Genomic DNA, 19,483 nt, shown 5'->3' with positions numbered 1-19,483 from the left:
GATAGAGGAGTTTGACCCCCGTCACGAGAGAAAAGCGTGATAAAACATCACAGACAAAGAACCAATAGTATGATGTATGTGCACATGTTTTAATTAAATTTTAATTAAAATAACAAATGTTTTGTTACATTCATAAAGGAAGATGTCTCTACAGAACAGGCATGTGATTAAAGACAGTATGATTCTACAACAAACACACAATGTTTCATAATGCGATTCCAGGTACATAGGTTTTTACGGGTTTACTGCAATGTGTAAGGTGGAAACCGCTTCTAGTTGTCTGACAGAGACAGGAAAAACATAAAAAGCTGACATGCCACATTTTGTTGCTGTCCGGCTTTTTCTCCACCCAAGAAAGTTCCTTCAATGTGCAGAATTTTCATGAAAATGTTCCATTACATCAGAGGGGTCGTTTACACAGCCAAAAGCAAATTCTGCTGCGAGCGGCATTGTGCAGGAGAATGGTGCACAGAGGTTCATTGTTGGGCAGCAAATCCATTCGAACTAAGCGGGGCAGAAAGGTACATGCTCACTTTTTGGCAACAGTGGCTTTAGCACGGTTGAGGCGTTCCATCAGAAGATGATCACTGGTGGTTGAACAGCGTGCCAGAACAGTACTGATCTCCGATTCATTACGCCTCTCGATAGCAGCCTCTGCAGCACCTTCCATATCCCTGAGTGAGAGACGATAATATTTATAGTGGTTCTTTGTCTTAATCATGAACAGTAATGATTACTTCTTTTTAAAGGTTTTGGGTTCAGAAAGAAATCTGCATTTATGCAATCAAAAATATAGCAAAAACTACAATTTTGTCAAATATTACACTCTATTTTAATGTGTTTTAAATGCATTTTCAGCAGCCGTTACTGCTGTGTCACATGTACGTTTTGAACAAACTCTTACCCCACTGCAAGATGAGCTTTGACCTTCTGCTCTGGTGTGACTTTAGACACATATTTTTTGGCTTCGTATTTGTTATGGTGTTTAATGCATATCTCTACAAATGGCTGTAATCAAAGAAAAAATATTATTAATAATTCACAACAATAATTCTAAGAATAATTTACAACAGTAACTCAGATCATCAAGACATCAGTTACCAGATATCCAATTGGAGATTTTTTGCTTTTGGCAAATTTCTCCAGCTCTTCCCAGTCCTCCTTCTCAGCCAGAGCCTTCAACTTCAGCCACCAGAACCTGATAATGAGAAACACCTTCACTCATGACATTATCTATCCATGTATTTTCTATACTGCTTGTTACATACACTTCACACATATCAGCCTCTACAGTAAAACCACTGAGCAATCAATATCATTGATTGTATAATTACAATGGCACATGTCAAGCTTAAATTTCATGAGTTGGAAGCAGGAAATAATCATTTTTTGACATTTATTGCCACTTGCTGAATTAGATGTTTGCAGCTAAACCTGTTAATAACCTGTGACGGCAGATATTATTTCTTTAGGTAACACTTAATAATAACTAAATTAAAAAGAAATCCACTTCCAGAACAACAATTTACAAAGAATTTACTCACCCCCTTGTCATCCAAGATGTTCATGTCTTTCTATCTTCAGTCGTAAAAAAATTATGTTTTTTGAGGAAAGCATTTCAGGATTTTTGTCCATATAATAATGGCCCCCAATTTTCAGTTTCCAAAATGCAGTTTAAATGCAGCTTCAAAGGGCTCTAAACGATCCCAGCCAAAGAAGAAGGGTCTTATCTAGCAAAACGACTGGTAATTTTTTTCCAAAAATTTAAATTTGTATACTTTTTAAGCACAAAATCTTGTGTAACACTAGCTCTGGGATGCGTGTTCAGACCCAGTGTTTACAAAGTGAACGTGCAAAGACTAATGAAGTGCAAGTAAGTCAAATGCTGTTTACAAACAAAAAGGTACAACGATGTCTGACGATTCTGAAGTTGTAGGAAAAAATGAGATGGAGTTTTTCACCATACTCTACCCTTTTTGAGCCAGAGTACACAGACGATGAACTTAGACAGAGAGAGGAGACTGCTGCGACGACACAAGTCTCTCAAGCCTCGGGCAGACCACACTCAAACGACACGTGGTGGTGCATGTGTGAAAAATGCCAACCACTGCCAACGGAGCAGGAATCTCAATGCTGTGAAGAATGGACCATATCTATTCCACTGTCAGAAAGAATCAGCAAGTCAGGCGGTGAGTCGCGCATGACCTTCGACGTGATTCACAAGCTTTTGTGCTTAAAAAGTATACAAATTGTGGTCAGTGCCTATAGCCCTGTGGTTAGTGCATTGCCATATAGCGCAACTGCGCTTCAGGCCAACCTGGGTCTGAATCCCGACCCAGGGTCCTTTGCCAATCCTGCACCCCCACTCTCCAACCAACACCTTCCTGTCAATCTCCACTGTGAAATGCTTTCCTTAAAAACCATAATTTCTTTACGACTGAAGACAGAAAGACATGAACATTTTGGATGACAAGGGGGTGAGTAAATTATTTGTAAGTTGTTGTTCTGGAAGTAGACTTCTCCTTTAACAAATCATTAACAAACATTATATAATGCTTAGCAGATCATTAGTTCATACATATTGAAATAGCTAGAAATATGAGATAATGTGCTTGTTAAATTTTTACTAATAAACTTATTAAACATTACCTAATGATTAACAGCTTATTATTTCATATAAGTTGAAATGCTTACAAATGTCATTAAGTGCCAATTCATAAGATCATGCACTTATTAACTGATATTATACAATGATTAAAAGTTTTTATTAATGCACAGCACTTTTACTGCTATTGAAGTGTGATAAAGGCAAGCTTAGGGACAGGTTTGGTAGTATGGGTGTTTGATGGAGACCTATTATGCCCCTTTTTACAAAATGTAATATAAGTCTCAGGTGTCCCTAGAATGTGTCAGTGAAGTTTCATCTTAAAATACCCCACAGATTTATTATTATATAATTTTGAAAATGCCTTTTTTGAGTGGAAGCATAAACACGCTGTATTCGTGCATGTCTCCTTAAATGCAAATAAGCTGCTGGTCCCGCCCCCTTTTCCAGAATAGAGACAGAGCGATAGGGTTGTGCCGATAGACGATAGTATTGTGTATCGACAATAGTCAGAGATATCACCTGTTGCTGATGCCTTTGACGATAGCACGATGATTATTGTTATCTGTCAGAAACAGACTAGGTGCCTAACTTTAGTGATGCAATGCAGAGAGCCACTTCTGGAGCGCTCCAGAAACTTGCCGCGAGATGGCAGGTATAAACACAAAGGCACAAATCACGATGAGTGGGAGGTGGTGTTTCGAGTGGGAAGCATGCAATCTGTAATTGTATGCAGTTGCTGACGCTCACGAAAGCATGCAATCGCTTTCTTATGCGCGCTGTTTTAATCGGTTTTACTTTCACTTTCGAAATCGATCCCGTTTAGCAAGGAGGAGAGGATGGAAAAGTTGGGCACAGTAACTCATTTTGGGGGGAACGGCCCCCCTTCGCGCTGCAGACGTGTGCAGTGTAAATAAGAGGTAAGAAATGTATTCATCATACAGTGATGTAACTGTTTTATTCATTCATGGTACCTGGAGTGTTTTTTAAAGTGCTAGGCTAGGCTATTCAGTGATGATGTTCTTTGATAGCGTAAATGTTCTTTGCTCGTTTTCTGTAGCTGCTTTTTGAATAACTAAAGAAATCTAAGCATTAGTAATTTACAATGTTTCTATTAAATTGTTACCATGTAATTAAGTCATACTGAAAACATTAGGCTGCTTTTAGCCTTATGCTAGTGTTGGTTCATTTCCTGGCAATGAAACTAAGTAAGTAAATAGTTAAATAAATTAGCACAGTAATATCGTGTATCGGCGATCTCACAGGCTGACGATAGGACGATATGAAAATTGAGCATATCATCCAACACTACAAAGCGACACGCGTCATAATCTGAAAACCACACCCACCGGGGGGAAAACAATCCAATGCTCTCCATTGACTTTTTATTGCGGGAAGCTGCCTGCTTGTCATTTCTGACGTATAACAAAAAACAGAACAATGTCCAAAAGCTGCTATGTGACAAGGTGTACGGTAAACAAGCTAAAAAACCCAGAAATACATTTTTCATAAGCTGTCAACCCCAAAAACGAGTGTCTAAGGACCCGCAATACAAAATTGTTGACTCTCCATTGTGTGGGCGTGGCCTAAATGCGCTCTGTCTCTATAGGGCTTTGCGTTTACAGCTCCTAACTCAGATACTCTACTAAAAAACATCTGCTTGGTTTTGATTATCATGTTTATCATGCTGGAATCATGTGTTTAAACCATATTAGTTTAAACGTCTGATATACGGTTTTCTGAGCGCACACATTTGAATCACACATACAGAAAGTGTCTGAAGTGTCTGAACTAAGTTCTCTTTCATGTCTTATTACGCTTAAACTGTCAAATACACACGAGTTAAAAAAAACAGTCGGTTATGTCGGTGAAGGTAAACATCTGGGAAAGAAATTGCATGTTTATATTAGATCTGTGTGGCAGCAGCGTAATATACAGGAAAAAAAAAAAAAAAAAAAAAAAATCAATAAATCCACTGCTATCTTGTCTCCTCCGAGGCTGGGACTCTAAATAGTGTTCTGTGCTTGTCTGTACAGCCAAACACAGAACAGTTAGCATGCTTTTTTCATAACTTTTGGCGGTCCTTTTTTTTCACATGCTTAGCAAGTTACTGTGTTGTCCTTTTTCACGTTTTCTGGGTTGGCAGATGCACTTGGCACCCAATTATAGCACTTTTAAGGGTTGGTTAAGGGGTCAGAAGTGTACAAGGGTCAAGTTGATTATTATCAGGGAACATGGTTCAAACTGTTTAGATTACATTGTTTTGATGAACAAGAATTTTCTTCACTTTAGATTGGGTACTGCAAAAACATGAACAGATAATTAATAAATGATTTAAGATGTGTCTAAATCACAAACAAAGACCAAATAAATGACCTTCACAGACTGATTATGAGTTAATGAATAATATGTTAAAATGAATAGTTTGTGAAGTGCTTAAAATGACTAATTTTATTAATAAGCTAAATTTTCACATTTGTAAATGTAAAAGAACAGTATTAGGTAATATATGAACTGAGATTTAATGACATTAGTTATCATTCAAAAGTACGTTAACAAATAAGCTTTTAATTACTATAGAATTTCTGTTAGATAATTTGATTTTTAAAAAGTGCATGATCGTATAAATTTGAAGTTTAAATAATGACCTATCAATCATTAGGTAATATTTAATAAGTACATTAGCAAACATTAACAAGCACATAATCTCACATTTCTAGGTATGTGAATATATATTAACTAACGATCTGTTAAGAATTATATAACGTTTGTTAATGATTTATTAATGAAAATTATTATTAAGTGTTGCCTTTCTTTGGGTTGTATTACAACTGTAGTCTTTATTTACAGTCGACAGTAAGAGTTCTCGTTAAGTCAGAGGATCAAGCTCAGAGGATGTTATTGAGTTTCTGAATATGAATTAAATATTGTTCAAGGTATTTTCTTTCATTAAAACCAAACAAAGATGGAACAAAAAGAGAAACTATAAATAGAAGGCACACCTCTTGTCGGGCACTCTGAAGTCTTTGTAAAGTTGTTCGGCATGTTTGTGCAGTCCCACAGACAGCAGGGCGATCATAGTCTCATGAAGAGAGAATCCCACGAGCAGCTCACCTTTCTCTTCCTCTAGCTTCCTCTGAAACCGCAGCAGACGCATTTCATCTTCTGTTGTCTGAGAGAGAAAAAAAGAAGAATTCCTTTTGATAATTCGCAAATGTAATGTTCTGGCTACACACAGACCGTGAACTCTGACAAAGGCTGCTAATCTGCCTGTAACACAAAAGTCTGAGATCTTCACCTTGGCAGAAAATTCATTCTTGGCTTTGTAGTATTCATCCACAGCACTTTGTAAAAGAGCAATCCGAGCTTCCAGTCTCTGCAATTACACACACATGCACATTACATTTATTTTCTTAGTAGACGTTACCAAAGCAACTAGCAATCGTGTTACTAAAAATAACAGTATTAAGAAAAGCAAGTGGAAGGAAAAGAAGACACATTGGTGGAGATGGAGCCAACATAATTTGTTGAACCGTTATAGCACTTCTTTAATTCAAATCATGAAGTGAGAAGAAAATGAGGAAGAAGGAATTGTAAGCACCTACCTGCTCTTTATAGCTGGCCTTTACATAAAAATTGCCAAGTTCTTCATGATCATCATCTTGATTGAAAAGATCTTTCAGTGTATCCTGCTCCTGATGCTTACAGAACTGAAACACAAAATAAACAAAGACAACGTGAACACACAAAAAAAAACAGTGGTATGAAGTGGTATTTTAGTATTATTTAAATATTATAGTGTTTATTAATATTTTGTATTAGCTGTTTTTATTTTAGTTTCAGTAATTTTGTTATGTGTTATAAAAAATATATTTAGCTCTAATTAATTTTTAACTTCAGTGTATTTACAGTAAATTTCTGAGGTTGCATTTCTGATTTTCATTAGTTAATACATATAATAGATTATAGATACTACATATTTGCATTAGTTTTTATTTTTATGGTTTTCATTTTTATTTTAATTTAGGTTTTCTTAATTTTTTTCATGTACGATAACTTTTAAAAATATTTATATTTACCTCTAATTTATTTAAATTTCATTTTTAGTTTTAGTAAATTTTAGAACATCAACATATTTATAGTTGTTGTTACGTTTCCGAGGCTGCATTTCTAATCTTCATTTAAGTTTAAGTTATTATATATAATATTTATATTATATTATATATTTCAGCATTATTTCAACTATGAAAAATACCTTTACTAATCATTTTAGTTTTACTGTAATTGCTGATACCAACACTGAGGCTCTAGAGCTGATATGAATTGCTTTGTTAATTGATTCTCTTAATTAGGCAGCAGTAATTTTTCTGTAAGCAATTTTTCTGTAAGCAACAAAATCACAGCCAATCAGAACAGATTTAATGTAAAGATATCAACAGAGGGGTTTGGACCAATGAGACTTCACTGTGGCCATTTGTCACATATTCTTGTCATAATTAATGCTTATTGTTCTCAGGTCTGCAGCAGAGGGGTGTGTGTCTTTGGGAAGCAGATGTGTGCAGGTGTGTGTACCTGTTTGTAAAGGCTCAGAGCCACAGGTTGGTTCCTCAACATCATGAAGAAGTCTCCTCTGTTCAGCTCATTCTTCAGGTACATGACCACTGTGTACACTAGCATAAAAAATGCATGCGGGTAAACCATCTCCAGTGATTCTGGATAATTTTAAAAGGTGTAACTGTAAATGTAACAATGAAGTATATAAACATGGCTGTGTTAGATGAGTGTTTGCTCATTTTAAATGTTCATCAGCTGAAATTTCTATTTCTACTCTCTGTCAAATGGAGTGTAAACAATAGAGAGTAATTTTTGGGTTGGTAAGATAAATATATATAAACTTACTGACCCTAGGCAGACATTTCACAAAGTTTTGAAACATGTATGTGAATGTATGTGTACCAAGGTCTGTGTCTCCACTCTCAATGGCTTTGCTTAAAGCCAGAGGGCTTTTCTTCATTTTTAACAGCAGTGGGACCTGCTCACCAGAACGAGGCTCAAACTCCAACAACTGAAAGACAGAGACCAACACAAACTGCCTGACCATCCATAATATCAGTGGGTGCTGATTTTTATTAGAACATGGTGTCTGCGTGCATGTACCTTAATGGCAAGCTCTGTGCGTCCACTCTCATATGCTTTAGTAGCGATTTCAGAGTAGGAGATTCCAGCAGCATCAGCAAGCTTCACACTTACAGCTTTTGCTATGCCTTCATCCGATTCCTCTTTCTGCTGGACCTACAAAGACACACAACGGAAACAAATAGGGGTTCACTGATGGGCACTTAACTCACAAGCTTTGTTGTGCTACATCCAAACCCGATCAGACAGAATGAAACATCAATATCTTCACAAGGTTTAGCAAATGCAATGAAACATATTTGCACTTGCAAACTTTGGGGTCAGTAAGATTTTTGATGTTTTTGAAAGAAGTGTCAAACTGTAAAAACAGTAATATAGTGAAAAATTGTTGCGATATGAAGTAAATGTTTTCTATTCTAGTTTAGTTTTCTATTCTAGTTTGAATTTTGAATATATTGTCCAAAAGAACAGTATTTATCTGAAATAAGTCTCTTTTGTAAAATGTAAAAGGGTCATTCTATGTGAACACAACCAGAGGTCCCCGGCTCAAATTTTTGATTTTGCTAATATTCTTTCTGAAGAAAGATACACATGTATAGTGATGAAAGTCAAAATATTAAATGTCACTGATGAATATTTACCGAGTAATCCATTATTTTGTAGAGGGAGGTCAAAATGGCAGTTTTGACCTTAGATTCAGAGTCAAGTTACAGGGGGGTAAAAATGACTTCAGAAGGATGGCAACATCATTATCTTATTTTTACACAGAGATTGGTAGTTCTATTAGTAAAATCTGTTGACTTTAGCAATCTTCGTTGCATTATGTGCCAATGGTGACCATTCAGAAATGGGGAAACAGTTGGTTTTTGGCCACTGAAAATGTGTGAATTTTAACGATTTACTCCTGGAGCCATATTGAAATTCCAATATCTCTGGAAACGAATCTCACAGGGCACTAAAAATAAAGATGCAAAAGAAAAAGTTTGTTGAGACCCAATATCTAAAAGGGCATTAAGATATCTTTAATACTTCTTGAGTTACAGGCATGCAAACGTTGAAGAAAAACTTGAAAAGTGCTGTTTCCCCATTTTTGAATGGTCACCACTGGCACATAATGCAGCAAAGACTGCTAAAGTCAACAGATTTTATTAATAGAACTACCAATCTCTGTGTAAAAATAAGATAATGATGCTGCCATCTTTCTAAAGCAATTTTTACTCCCCTGTAACCTGGTTCTGAATTTCAGGTGAAAATTGCCTTTACTCAATAAATTTTCGTCCATGACATTTAATATTTTGGCTTTCATTACTATACATGTGCATCTTTCTTCAGAAAAAAATTTACCAAATAAAAAATCTGAGCCGGAGAGGTTTTGAAATTTGGCTGATTTGACATGAAAGTCTTCACTGTCAATTTTGATAAATTTAATGCAATTTTGCCAAAAAAAAGTTTTAATTTCTTCCAAAAAAAAAAAAACCTTACTAAACCCACATTTTTGAAGTGTGTCTATACAAAATATTGGAATAATTAAATAAATACTTGTTATATTTCTATTTTTTTTATACATGCAAACAACAACTGGTTTTTAAAATGTTTTACAACATTCATATTTTCACAATTTTACTAGTAAATAAGCATGCGCACACATGTACCTTGTAGCAGGCCCAGTGTTTGAGTACTCGGCTCACTCCCTGATATTCTGGGGTCTTTAAATAGCGGCAAACCTCGATAGCCAGCGGATAGAGTTTACGATACACCAGTCTGAAACAGAAAGTGCCATAGATTAAGATGAATTGATCTGCATTGTCACATTCAGTTTAAAACTTAATCTTTTCAAAGGAAGTGATCGAAAAACAACTCTCTGCAATGCAAACAGACAATTGCTCTGCACAAACTTCTATCCTCTTATGGTCTTACCTGTCGATGAGCACCTGTACGGTCATCTGTTTGAACTGAGTGTGCGTAAGAGGAATGCCGACGGTGTAATCTCGGACTGCATTCAACACCCGCAGGTCTCTACACATGCTGACAAACTGCTCTGGAGGAAAATTACTCAAAAAGCACTTCCCAAATGAGGCTGCCTGCAGAGAGAACAATCGAGAGAGAAGGTAAAAACACATGGTTATCATCGTTTCTTATGTAAATGAATTGTCTCTCTTCATGTGGCTCACCCTCAAGAGTGTTTTCTGTGTCTCGGGTTCATGTTCGTGTCCAGCAGCCTCCACACATTGCCTCACAGCCTCGCTCAGCAGACTCTGCTCTTTAATCTCTCTCAGATACTCATCTGCCTTCTGACTCTCTTTCTGCAAATATTTTCACATACAAGAGTCATTAGGCATAATATACCTGCCATAATTAGCACCTAAGGGATACTTTACTCAAAAATGAGAAAAAAATACTATGGAAGTCAGTGGCTACCTGCAAATGTTTGGTTACCCACATTATTTAAAATATTTTTTTTGTGTTCATCAGAAGAGAGAAACTCATACTAGCATGAGTAAATGGTGACACAGTTTTCATTTTTAGATGAACTATCCCTTTAACATTTTTTTTCTGCTGGCAACAATTAAACATTTTAGCCATATATTTTTAATTACCATTATGAAACCTTTAGACAAATTACAAACTGTTTTTTCCCAACAACTTTGATAAAAGTATCTAATTTTCAACAATATCTATAATTGTATTATGTCTATAAAATGTATTATTTCATTTTTATTTGACATGTTTCAAGTTTAAAGTTTCAAGTTTTAATAATGTGTATCTGCCATAATAAGTGTGTCTTACCTCATATTCTTTATGTGCCTCCAGAAGTAATGCTCCAGGAGCCATTGAGGCAATTTTAAAGATCTCCTCACATGCACCTGCAGAGCATCATGGGAAAATCAAATCACTTGTGGGTTTAAGGAACGTAGAACCTGGCAGCATTCTATATATATTACCATTCAAATGTTCAGGGTCAGTAAGATTGTTTTTGTTTTCCAACGAAATTGATCCTTTTATTCAGCAAGGACGCATTACAAAAGGACAGTTCACCCAAAAATGAAAATTACCCCATGATTCTCTCACTCTCAAGCCATCCTAGGTGTATATGACTTTCTTCTTTCAGATGAATACAATCTGAGTTATATTAAAAAATGTCCAGGCTCTTCCAGGCTTTATAATGGCAGTGAATGGGGGTTGAGATTTTGAAGCCCAAAAAGTGCACACATCTATCATAAAAAGTACTCCACACGGCTCCCGGGGGTTAATAAAGGCCTTCTGAAGCGAAGGGATTTAATAAAGCGAAAAGCGAAGCGATTTAAATCTTTATAAACCATAATTTCTAGCTTCCACTAACTGCTTGAAAGTGAGCAAATGGGGTAATCTGAATTTTTGAACCTTCAATTTAAATCAAATGTATCACTAAAGATCTTTATTATGTTACAACAGATTTCTATTTCAAATAAATGGTGTTCTTTTAAACATTCTATTCATCAAAGAATCCTGAAAAAAATGCATCACGGTTTTCACAAAAATCCTGAGCGGCACTACTTTTAACGATGATAATAACAATCTTACCAACCGCACAATTTTAAACGGTAGCAGGGCTCTACGCTTACTTTTCTTTTTAAGAGCACTTGTGCTCCTAATTTAAAAAATGTAGGCGCACATTCTAATCAAAAATCAAAAAACTAATCAAAAATTAGCCTTCCCATTACGAGGTGATATTTTTACCTTTACAATGGCATTTTATAAGCTTTTTAATATTTCTGATTAAAACAACAGAATACGAACAAGTACAATAAGAATAAATTACTAATCAAACGAAATCAGTATTGACTAAATTAATTTGTACTACAGAGGTGGCACAGAAGAGCACAAAAGTGGCTTGTAGGTGTATTTTCATGTTTAATGAGGCTCAGAGGTGGCATGAGTGCAATCAAATTCATAAATTCATGTTGAGATGAAACTTTTGAATATAGAAATATTAAATGTTTTAAATTACTGAAAAGATACTATAAAAATGAAACAAAAACTGCCAGTAGGTGGCGGCTGATTCATTCAGGAATAAAGCAAGTGTCTTTATGAATGGGAAATTTAATCATTGACTGACTAGATTAGTTTAAAAACGCACATTCATTCATAAACGAAATACTGCTGTGTTTGAATGGAGATGCGCAGCGGCTCAGTTGTGACTTGTTTCAAACTATTTTTGATGACGAATTAGAGCAAAATCAGGCAATAGTGTTATAGTCAGACAATGTAAGTCACTTAATATTAACTTCTTGTTTATCTAACTGTTGTATTAAATCAGTATCTCATTTACAAACTCCCTTAAAAATCATTAAAAGCTGTCACTCATCTTAATTCATCGCAATCTCACAAAGTTCCCATTATAATCAACGAAGCTTTCTACACTGCACAGTGAATCTGTTATTTACACTCTCTCTACACTTTGTTCATGAAAGGATTCTTGAGATACGTCTGTGATAGATTACTCAACATTGCAAAAACACATAGAAACCTTTGAAGCTTCTCTCAGCGCAAATACAAATATGCTGATCGGGTCAGCACGCAATAGTTTTCAGTCACAAATGCGACTGTAGAGCCCTGGGTAGGGCAGAATTTTCTCTATATTTATCTTCTAACCTGGGACTTCTTGCAGAAGCTCATGGTGTGTTCCACTGATTATTCGGACCCCGTCCAGTTCTGGCACCAGAATTGAGTCATCGTCCAGGTGGTACTGAATTGTTTCTTTACACTCTCCCACCACTGCGAGCAGACCATCCCACATTACCACAGCCGATGGCTGCTGACTTTTGGGTCTGCGACACCTATAAGGTAAAAATGACAAACTTATCCCTGAAACTATATGTGAGTGAAAATACAACATACACAAAATATACATAAATCATGCAAAGTTTAAAATGGTGTCATACCAGGCCATCTGTTTTGGGGGAGATTTGATTTTGGTGTCCACCTCACTGAGTTTCTCCTGCACAACAAAACATTCACACGATGCTGCTTCACTGAGCAAACTAAGGCTTGAAGACAGATAAATTAATTGACTAGTTAACAAATCAATTCAAGTGGAGAGATTAATTAACTGATGGAAAAACTATCGCTTAGACCATTAGCCACGAGTTTCTACAACTGTGATGGAATAAACAGGTTAACAAAATACAAAGTCATATTACTGGGTTTTACTCACTTTTAGGTTTGACGTACCCATCCACACATGGCCAGAGTCAGTGAGGAGCGCCAGATACTTATAACTGAATGAGACACACATGTGAACTATACTGGTTGCTTGTGGAGAGAGACCTGGTGGAGTCTGATACACACACACACACACAAACATTATTTAGCAAGTTCATTTCGTATCCATATTGGCTAATTACAATTTTTGATCGCTGGTTCTGGTACATTTTTGTCATTAATGTGTGTTTTTATCAAATACATATTATTTAGATTTGGGGCAAAAAGACTGGCATCTCTTATGAGGTAATAAAACACTGATAATAATAATCTGTGTAGTTTGAGTCTGTGTGAAAGGGCTTTACCACAGGTGTGCAGGCTGTATTGTCTAAGACAAACAGATGAGATCCATTTGCAACCAACACTTTACTTTGCCTGTCCTGAGTCAGGACTGCCCAGCATGTGGGCGCCCCCTGTAGACCTGAAGTAAAAAAATAAAAAAAACCCATTTAGGGTTAGAAACGTCCACCCTTAATTGTGACCCTGGACCTTAAGTAGCACAGGTATGTTTGTAGCAATAGCCAAAAATACGCTGTATGGGTCAGAATGATTGATTTTTATGCCAAAAATCATTAGGATATTAAGTGAAGATCATGTTCCATGAAGATATTTTGTAAATTTCCTACCATAAATATATAAAAAAATTAATTATTGTTTAGTAAAATGCATTATTAAAACTTAATTTGGACAACCTTAAAGGTGATTTTCTTAATATATTTGTTTTTTTTCACCCTCAGATTCTAGATATTCAAATAGTTGTGTCTTGCACAAATGTTGTCTTATCCTAACAAACCATACATTAATGGAAAGCTTATTTATCAGCTTTTAGATCATGTATAAATCTCAATTACAAAAAATGTACCTTTATGACTGGTTTTGTGGTCCAGGGTCACAATTAATGCATCTCACTTATAGTTTATCTTTCAGAATACGGTGGGATTATGTATTTTTATAACACCACAAAGAATGCATATTTTACCTTGGACCTCAGGTAACCGCCTCAACTTTATGTCATCGATGTTTGTGGCCAAAGTGAATCTCAAGGCACCTGTTAATATGGCAACACCTGTCCCATACGGTGAATGGAAAATCTTGGTCTCCAGCACCTGACTCTGAGAAACTTCCTGTGAGAGAATCGATGCTACAGCTCAGCTATAAATCAATACTGATTTAAAGTAGTAATGCTTTGAAAGCAAGGATGCATTGTTTTTAAACTGTGTGGATTCTCACATTGCCCATGCTGAAGTGTCTCTTGAAGCCACCCAAGAGATCGTAGACAAGCACGGTGCCATCCTCCTGAACGCACAGTAGGTCATCAGACACCGTCCAACCCAACTGCTTTACCACTCCACTCTTCCACTGAGACAGACAAAGAGAGAGGTCACTGTGCAGCATTTCTGTTTAAAATAGTGTTTAAAAACAACAGTATTATTTTATAACTAACAGTCAATTCAAGGGCTGCACAATTCGGGGGAGGGATCTAATCATGATAAAAACTGGTTTGCTGTGCTTGTTTGTTTTGGTGCACAATTTTTATTTTGATTAATTGGGCAGCCCTGCTGTGCAGCTCTGTGTTCTTACTGGAAAACTGGCCAGAGGCACTCCTGAAGAAGAGTAGATCTCTAACTGAGGTCTGGCACTAGGAGAGCGTCGGTTATGTCCTTTTAGGAGAGCTGATAAAGAAAGAAGTGTCACTGTCTTTGAACTGCACAAAACTTTACTGAGATACAAGCTTGAGCAACAACATTCTGCTGGGCTGATCTCACCCAAAACTCACCGATGGGACCCCCATATGGCGCTGCAGCAACCAGACATTCTCTCAGACCATCTTTCAGATTCCACCCCATCTCATACAACTCAATCTTTCTGTTTCAGGAAAAAAGGACAAAGGGGAGGCAAAAATTGTTAAAAATTAAAAGCATAGTAGTACATGGTATGACTGCTCTGCTGTACAACATACTGTAAAAGACAGGTTAATACCTGTCCCATGCTTTCTGGGAAACCACAATTGACTTAGCAATTCTGATTTTTCCTTTATAAAGGACATTAGCTTTTAGTGAATTTCTCAGATTTTACATGCTACAGTTTTAAGTCTATATGTACTTTAAAAGGGACATCCAGAGGTTTTTAGAGATATGTTTAGGGTATGGCAAAGACAACATTCTTTGTTTTCAAAACTGGCTGACATGACATGTTTAAAAAATACATTTAAAAAGTGGAGCAACAGGTATATTATTTTGTATGTGTTTTTCAGGGCGGATGCCAAAAATGATTATTACAGGTGAAGTAGACTGATAACCAATATTTTAAACCGATACATAGGTCTGGTGTAAAAATGTAAATTAATTTCAAAACTAGGAATAACAAGGGCTCTGACTAAAAAACTTTAAATGCTTTTAAATTATTTTATACCAATAATCATAAAAAAGCTTAATAACAGCTTTGATAATCGGTCGACCCGTATTATTTTGTAATTATAATCAATTAATGTGATTTCTTTGTCGCTCCTATCAATAAATGCCACTGAAAAATGTCTGACATTTTTTAAATTTTCCAAATATCCTCGAATGGAAACATCAGTACTTCCACCAATACACCACAAGTCAGCAGGGTAAAAAAAAGTGTACAATATTCAATTTCTTATGAAACAAGTTAATACTCTCATTATTCAAAACATTTTATTGTATTACAAGCTGCCCACAGAACAAAAATGATGTCAACTTTCAAACTTTCAAAAAATTGCATAATTCACATAATTTGTTTAATAAATCAGTAGGTAAATAAGCTATTACATTGATAAACACACTACCAGTCTAAAGTTTTTTGTTTTAAGGTTAGAGTTTTAATGTTTTTGAAAGAATTATTTTCTGCTCACCAAGCCTGTGTTTATTTGATCCAAAATACAGTAAAAAAGCAGTAATAATATTGTGAAATATTTTTACTATTGAAGGATCTGACGATCCTCAAATGCAAACTGTGTGTTTTGCCTCAGAGCAACCATACATTTGTGTTGTGTTTTGCTTTCTTTTTATATATTCTTCATTTATTCTTGATTCATTTAGAATCATTAATCATTTCATCATTTTTTTATTCCATTTAATCATATAATCATTTATAATAATCATTATAATCATTTATATATTCATTTTATTGATTCATTAATTGATTAGTAATTTATATTATATTATAGTTGTTTTTTATATATTTTTTCCATTGTTGTTTAGTCTTATGACTGTGTAGCTTCAAGGGCTGTTTGGCTTCATGAATAAGAGATACAAGGGAATGTTTATAGAAACTCTAGGTTTATGGGATGTTGTTGTGAATCAGTTTGGTATAACAGTACTTGTTGAATTTGTGTTCTCCAGACGAAGTCTGAGCATTGAGACATACGCAACTAAGACTATTCAATAAACTCTGCTCCTTTTTATCATCATTATTTCGTCTCCTGCTTCTGCTCTTTTCTGGCTTCCATCGGTCAACTTCCTAACTGACAGGAACCTGCTGTTAGTGGGGTTTGGGTAACTACAGCTTGCTGACTAGTTGTTCTGTTACCGGAAAGACTGATATTTTCTGACGGGATCTGGTGTCCGGGGCTGGATCCTAATTGTCTGGCGTGGGGACCTGATCTAACACTATTTAAAATAACTGCTTTCTATTTTAATATTTTTAGCATCATTCCAGTCTTCAGTGTCATATGATCCTTTAGAAATATTCTAATCTGCTAATTTGCTGTTCAAGAAACATTTTTATTATTATTATATTATCATTATTTATTATTATTCTGAAGGATCATGTGACTGGAGTAATGATGCTAAAAATTCAGCTTTGCAATCACAGGAATAAATTACATTTTAAAATGTAATCAAATAGAAAACAGTCATTTTAATAGTAAAATAGTAAAATATTTTCAAAATTGTACTGTTTTTGCTGTACTTTGGATCAAATAAGTGCAGGCTTGGTGAGCAGAAGGAACTTCTTTCAAAACATAAAATCTTACTGTTCAAAAACTTTTGACTGGTAGTGTATTTATATAAGATCTTTCACAGAACACATGCTTGAGCTGTGGTTCATGTATGTTTAGTGAAAGTTAAGATTTCTGTGCCAATGTGCTGAAAATAATAATAAAGATCTATATGATTATAGTTTACATAAAGCAACCTACGGTATTTGTTGAGAACTGTAGCCTAAACGCATTTAGAAACTAGTTGTAAGAAAACGTATTCTACTAATACCATAGTTAATTCAGTCAGAGTTGATTAAACCCATGCTACTTCTAATAAAGGTAAGAAACAGGCAATTGTTCTGCCTGTGAACTGATTCACTGCCACTCATGACACCTGTCACATGACACTGCGACTATTCAAAACAAACATCCAGTATAAAAGCAACACCTTCTCTATACATAAATTAGCGCATATGTGCAGGATGATAATCCATCCTCTCATATTCTGCACATTTAATAAACAGAATGATAACGCTCTTCTGTTATTTACCTGTAAAAAGCCTCGCCCAGAGGGTTCCAGTTTGCTGTAACAAACGCCATCCTCCTCTCCTGATGAAGCAGCGGAAAGTGTTTACGTTTATAATAAATGTCCCAGTTAGCGCTGCATTATGACTAATAATTTTAATGTGGTGTTTATTTCATTCTTCCTCGCCCATCTCTTCCTATTATCTTCTTCTGACACTGCGATGTCGTTGATCAGAGACGAGCGCTTGTCTTTAGCGCCAACTAGTGTTTTGGCAGTGACACTACAGTACTACTAAAAGGGACCACGATGCTGTTTTGTTCATGGATGTTAATAATAATATATATTTTTTCAAATTTCTTGTTATATTTTCAATAATGCGACTATAAGTTTCAATGTGTAGTTATTTCTGTGCACATTGTTGCCCTGACGCACGTAGCACGTAGATTTCGGTGTCACGTGGTATCTGTTACTTTTCTCAGCGCTGGAAAAAAGTCGTTTGAGGTTACAAGGATAAGGCGTTTCTACAGTACACGTTTTGTAGGTCAGTTACCAGTGGTTAGAAAGTGCTTGAAGTCCCACGCACCCCCGGAGGAGGACAGCTTTTTTTCCCGCTTGATGAATAATGAATTACCACATGGTGTCGCTGCTGTTCCACACGTCACGTCTATCCACAGCTGCAGCGCACCTGATATGGACACCTGTTGTCTCGTTTCATCCAGGAATGGACAGAAGAATGGCGCAGGTGTGTTGGCGTTTAAAAGGAAGGCTGTCACGTACATAGCATTAGGAATCAGTCTGTGCTTAGCTGTTGTCTTCTTGTCTTTGCATTGTCTGGATCTCTTTGAAATGCAACCTCATTCAGCTAGAATGCAGCAGGCTGTAATCATTAGGACTTTTTGTGGTGGGAGATAACATGGTGCTGTTGAGCGTCTCAAAATCGCATCATTGTTAATATTACAAAAGCAGTCCTGCTATAATTATACTCTTGTCTTGTGGGGTTGGGGGTTGGCTATTTCACTGTCAATCAAATGAGAACACTGGGAGTCCACTTTTTATCAAAGAGCACAAAACAAATAGACAATTAGGGGAAGGATAAAACGTTTTATTAACAATAATACATTATCAAGTCCAATATGTAATGTAAAATTTCATTAATTAATGTTTATTTTCTGCTGTCAATTTTTACGTTTTATTTTGTAGGCTTTGCCTACCTTGTTAATTCTAATATATAATTATGTGTGGGAAAGTCAAAAACAATAAAAAAAAAAAATCTGTGAGTCATTTTTTAAAATTAGCCACATAAGAAAAGTGGTTATAATGGAGGAAGACATGACAAAAGAAGATCTCTGAGAGGAGGAGGACTCGGTCTGGTGAGGAAAATTATGTATTTATTTATGTATTAAGACAGTTTATGTAGCTTTACTAGGACAAATTATGTTATTATTTTTGTTAACAATGCAGAACACGCTAAGTTACCCCTATGTAATTATGGTTATTAAGAAGAATAATATTAGCACCTAATAAATTGAGTTTAGAAAGTGTGTATATATGTTACTCTTCAAACGTTTGGAGTTTTCCCCTATGTAATTATTTATAAATGTATGTATTTATTTATATTTATAAGATGCATAAAAATGATTAAATTATAACTAATAAATAAATTGCAAGAGGTGCAGTTCTTTTGAACTTTATATTCATCATATAATCCTGAAAAAAAAAAGATAAAAATTGAAAATTGTTAATACTGAGAAATGTTTCTTGGGCAAATCAGCATATTAGAATGATTTCAGAAGGATCATGTGACACTAAAGAGTAATGAAGCTGAAAATTTAGCTTTGCCATCACAGGAATAATCAAAACTTTAAAATATATTAAAATAGAAAAGAGTTCTTTTAAGTGGAAAATGGCATTTCATAATATTACTGTTTTACTGTATGTTTAGTCAAATACATGCAGCCATGGTGCAAGAGATTGTTTTGACTAAACTTGGCTAAAATAATATATCAGTGGATTTTCCTCTAATTCACCTTGA

At 35.5% G+C, this 19,483-nt stretch overlaps 1 protein-coding gene across 1 annotated transcript; it reads right to left on the bottom strand.

The window, feature by feature from the left end:
- Positions 1-68: 68 nt before the first annotated feature.
- Positions 69-17,701, bottom strand: vps16 (VPS16 core subunit of CORVET and HOPS complexes). The gene is made up of 22 exons (XM_051113156.1): positions 17,476-17,701; positions 14,760-14,848; positions 14,564-14,655; positions 14,213-14,341; positions 13,962-14,106; positions 13,288-13,403; positions 12,936-13,058; positions 12,664-12,719; positions 12,374-12,558; positions 10,529-10,605; positions 9,913-10,044; positions 9,659-9,822; positions 9,394-9,502; positions 7,763-7,897; positions 7,562-7,670; positions 7,178-7,275; positions 6,211-6,315; positions 5,904-5,981; positions 5,608-5,777; positions 1,102-1,198; positions 905-1,008; positions 69-674 (listed from the first exon to the last, which is right to left on the bottom strand). Exons 1-22 carry the CDS (start codon positions 17,523-17,525, stop codon positions 530-532), a joined length of 2,508 nt encoding a protein of 835 aa, XP_050969113.1. The 5' UTR covers positions 17,526-17,701; the 3' UTR covers positions 69-529.
- Positions 17,702-19,483: the final 1,782 nt, after the last annotated feature.

This window comes from Labeo rohita, chromosome 6 (assembly GCF_022985175.1).
Source record: "Labeo rohita strain BAU-BD-2019 chromosome 6, IGBB_LRoh.1.0, whole genome shotgun sequence".
Classification (NCBI taxonomy): Eukaryota; Metazoa; Chordata; class Actinopteri; order Cypriniformes; family Cyprinidae; genus Labeo; species Labeo rohita.
This window is presented reverse-complemented; position numbering and strand designations above follow the sequence as displayed.

Bases quoted from the DNA above. Each gene is read 5' to 3' on its own strand.
- vps16 (XM_051113156.1), bottom strand. From the start codon at position 17,525: ATGGCGTTTGTTACAGCAAACTGGAACCCTCTGGGCGAGGCTTTTTAC. The intron at 1,199-5,607 runs GTGTGCCTTCTA...TCTCATTATCAG, and splicing joins TTCAGAGTGCCCGACAAGAG to GTTCTGGTGGCTGAAGTTGA. The intron at 675-904 runs GTAAGAGTTTGT...TCTCTCACTCAG, and splicing joins AAAGCTCATCTTGCAGTGGG to GGATATGGAAGGTGCTGCAG.